The sequence below is a fragment of the Echiichthys vipera genome, assembly GCF_963691815.1.
Source record: "Echiichthys vipera genome assembly, chromosome: 12".
NCBI classification, from domain to species: domain Eukaryota; kingdom Metazoa; phylum Chordata; class Actinopteri; order Perciformes; family Trachinidae; genus Echiichthys; species Echiichthys vipera.
In genome coordinates, this window is record NC_139837.1 from 17,693,360 (window position 1) to 17,696,432 (window position 3,073).

The 3,073-nt window shown below is 45.3% G+C and overlaps 1 protein-coding gene across 1 annotated transcript; it reads right to left on the reverse strand.

The window, feature by feature from the left end:
* Positions 1 to 777: 777 nt before the first annotated feature.
* ankrd63 (ankyrin repeat domain 63) lies at positions 778 to 2,391 on the reverse strand (the record flags this gene model as incomplete). Its single annotated transcript, XM_083924602.1, has 1 exon — positions 778 to 2,391. The coding sequence occupies one exon, from the start codon at positions 2,389 to 2,391 to the stop codon at positions 778 to 780; it is 1,614 nt and encodes a 537-aa protein (XP_083780728.1).
* Positions 2,392 to 3,073: the final 682 nt, after the last annotated feature.

Genomic DNA, 3,073 nt, shown 5'->3' on the forward strand with positions numbered 1-3,073 from the left:
TAAAAACCACAAGAGTGCGTTGCTCCTCCAGAAGATGTGTATGACTGTATTTGCATTTGTTTGCCTAGATAAAGCACACAGGCCTGGCATGTGATGCTGCAGGACGTCCACCTGCTGAGAAACACTTTGCACATAGTCTTTGTATTCTGACACGGATACATGTTGACATGTTTCATGTATTTCTATCTCTGTGTGGATCATTCATGAAAAAGAGAATTACACATTTTAATTTTGTATAAATCAATAAATGATGCATATTGAATCAAAATTCATTTAATGAAATTATGCATTTTCCTCATTCACAAACGTGTACGCATGCATAAACACTGATGTTTAAAAGTATTTATTATTAGGAATTCAGCATGAATCATACAGTGCACATTCAGTGAATATCATTAAGCAAAATACATAGAATATTTCTTAAAAACTCAGAAGCAATATCAAATACATTTAATTCCATACAATATAAATCTTATATGTATGTGTGTGTGCGTGTGTGCGTGTGAAACAAAATAATTATTTTCAGTAGCTGATATGGGATTATAAATTATTTCAAATATAGTTTAGCAAAATTGTATGCAGCTGTGTGCAACTGAGCACTAAGCTCTTGATTTTTATTGATACGCAGTGAAATAACTAATGGACTGCAACATAAGCAAAGATTATTATTTCTCCCAATAAATAACTTACATCACCCAGCAATCAAAATGCATTGTTGGAATATTAATTGCTGTAAAAATATCCGTACCAGCCATTTCTGTTAACATTGTCCTTATTCTAATCAAGGGCAGACTGAGAGGAGCAACAGCTTTCAAACTCACACTTCACTCCACTGATGCTGTCGATGCTCGGCTGGCTGTTGACCTGCTGATGTGTGTATGAGAGAGGGAAGGTTTCGGAGCGGGAAATCCGCCCTCGGCCGTTTGAGGAGCCAGATGAACAGTCTATCACCATCCTCATGAACTCTGGTGCGGTGAATCGACGCAGCAGTCTGGTCCCCAGGCCCATGAACCGCGGTGCACTGCTTGCGATCTTCCCGGACTCCATCTCCCCTCTGGCAAACAGCAGTTTGTTGTGTCTGCTGGTCGGGCCAAAGCTTCCCCTCTTCTGCTGCTCTCTTCTGCTTGATGTAGCTATGTCATTAGCCTCTTCTCTCTGTGATTTGAAAGTCTCCTCGAGTGCTCTCGGGGGCTGAGGCTTGCTGTTCAAAAGAGGTTTCGGCAGCGAGACACCTTTGTCAGCATCTTTTGTCAGGCCCCGGGTGTTCCCTTGACATTCCATCTTATCTATAAGGCATCTCTCATCCTGTAGCGAGGCTCTCTTTAATTTGCTGGCTGACAGGCTCATGTCACGCACATCACCCTGATAGGACTGCTTTCTGCTGCTCCGAAGGTCCAGGTTAAATGACTTTGCTTTTCCCCAGGGAGGGAAACTTACTGGTGTTTTCTCTTGGAGTCCAGTGTCTCGGCTGACATCTTTCTGGCTTGGTTCAGGCAGAGAGTTCAGTGTTTTAGCTCTTAGCTCTCTAAGCTGGCAGTTTTGCAATTGTTTGGCAGTGAAGAGAACACTGTGATCCACCTCAGTCTTGCTTTTCTCTATCTGCGGAGGCAGAGCCCAGCTGTGGCGATGGTTGTCATCTTGTGACTGGCTCCTGGGACATCTGATGCGGTTCCACAACCCACCGCTGTCTCCAGTCTTAAGCTGTCCCTGAAACACCCCAGGCAGTTGGTCTTCATTGTTATTCAGCTGCTTGGAGAACCTCTCCAGAACATGTGTGGGGAGCCTGTTGGGAAGGCGGCACTCGCCTTCACCGATAGTACCTGAATCAGCGAGTGGGTCATCTGTGCCAACACCCCTCCTGCAAGGAAAGTTCAGAATCTGCACACACTGGTTGTGTCCGAAGAAGTTGGCCACCTCGATGGCTGAGTGACCAGCATTATTGGTTCTGTCCAGCCTCAGTCCCAGTCTTTTGAAAGCCCGGACCAGGAACTCCAGAACCTGGCTGTGCCCAGAAAAAGCAGCATACATCAGAGCGCTGTTACCCCAGGCATCAAAGACGTCCGGGTCAGCATTGAACTGCACTAGAAGCTTAACCACGTCCAGGTGACCCATCTCACAGGCATGGCTCAGAGCAGTGCGACCGTCTTCATCCTGGCAGTTTACATCGGCTCCTTTCTCCAGCAGCAGCCGGGTGAACTTGGCCCTGGTCCCAGGATCTTGTAGGCAGATAGCGTACATGAGCGGGGTGCGGCTGTTTTCTGTTTTAGAGTTGATGATGCGTCCATCCAAGGCGTCCAGGATGAAGCGTGCAAGGTGAACTTTACCACCGTGCATGGCATCTAGGAAAGTCTTGGTGCCAGAGCCCTGCCGTAAATCTTTCGGCCGCATCATTCTTGAACAGCTACTTTTGGAGCTGAGGTGACAAATAGGGAGAGTGTAGTCCGTGCAAGCAAGTTCTCGGAGCCTCTCTGTGTTGTCAGTGAGTGCATTTACCTCTAGACTCAGAGAGGAGCTGCCAGTGTTTATATACCTCCCTCTCCGCATGCCCTCCCCACGTTGCCAAGGAAACAAACGTCTGAGGACCATTATGCATTGGCAGCATCCATTCAGCCCAAGCACTCTCTGGAGAGAAATATATGCTATTTGAACAGAATAATTACTCAAGGAGAAAAACATGGCCAGTGTTTTTCATGCAAGGTCTGTGAGGTTAACTTAAATGCACAATTTTTACTTTTCTTTGATGCAAATTAACTGCAAATTTCTAGCATTTTGTGAAATCTATGAATAGGGCATTTTGTGGAGTCCCATCTACCTTTAAGACTAAGACTAAGACCGTTATCAGGAGTCTTAACAAAGGTTTGAAGGATGATTGAAGGCTTTGAGAGCGTGCTTCAATGGGAACAACATGCCTGGCATCCATCCACCCTGAGGTTCTGCTTGCATTTTGCTTCAACTACAAATCATAATACAGATCAACATGTTCAAATCATGCCACTTTATTGTGCCTTGACTTTCTCAAGGTTTTAGAATAATCACTTTGCCTGAAGGTCAACTTTGTCATGGACATTAATAA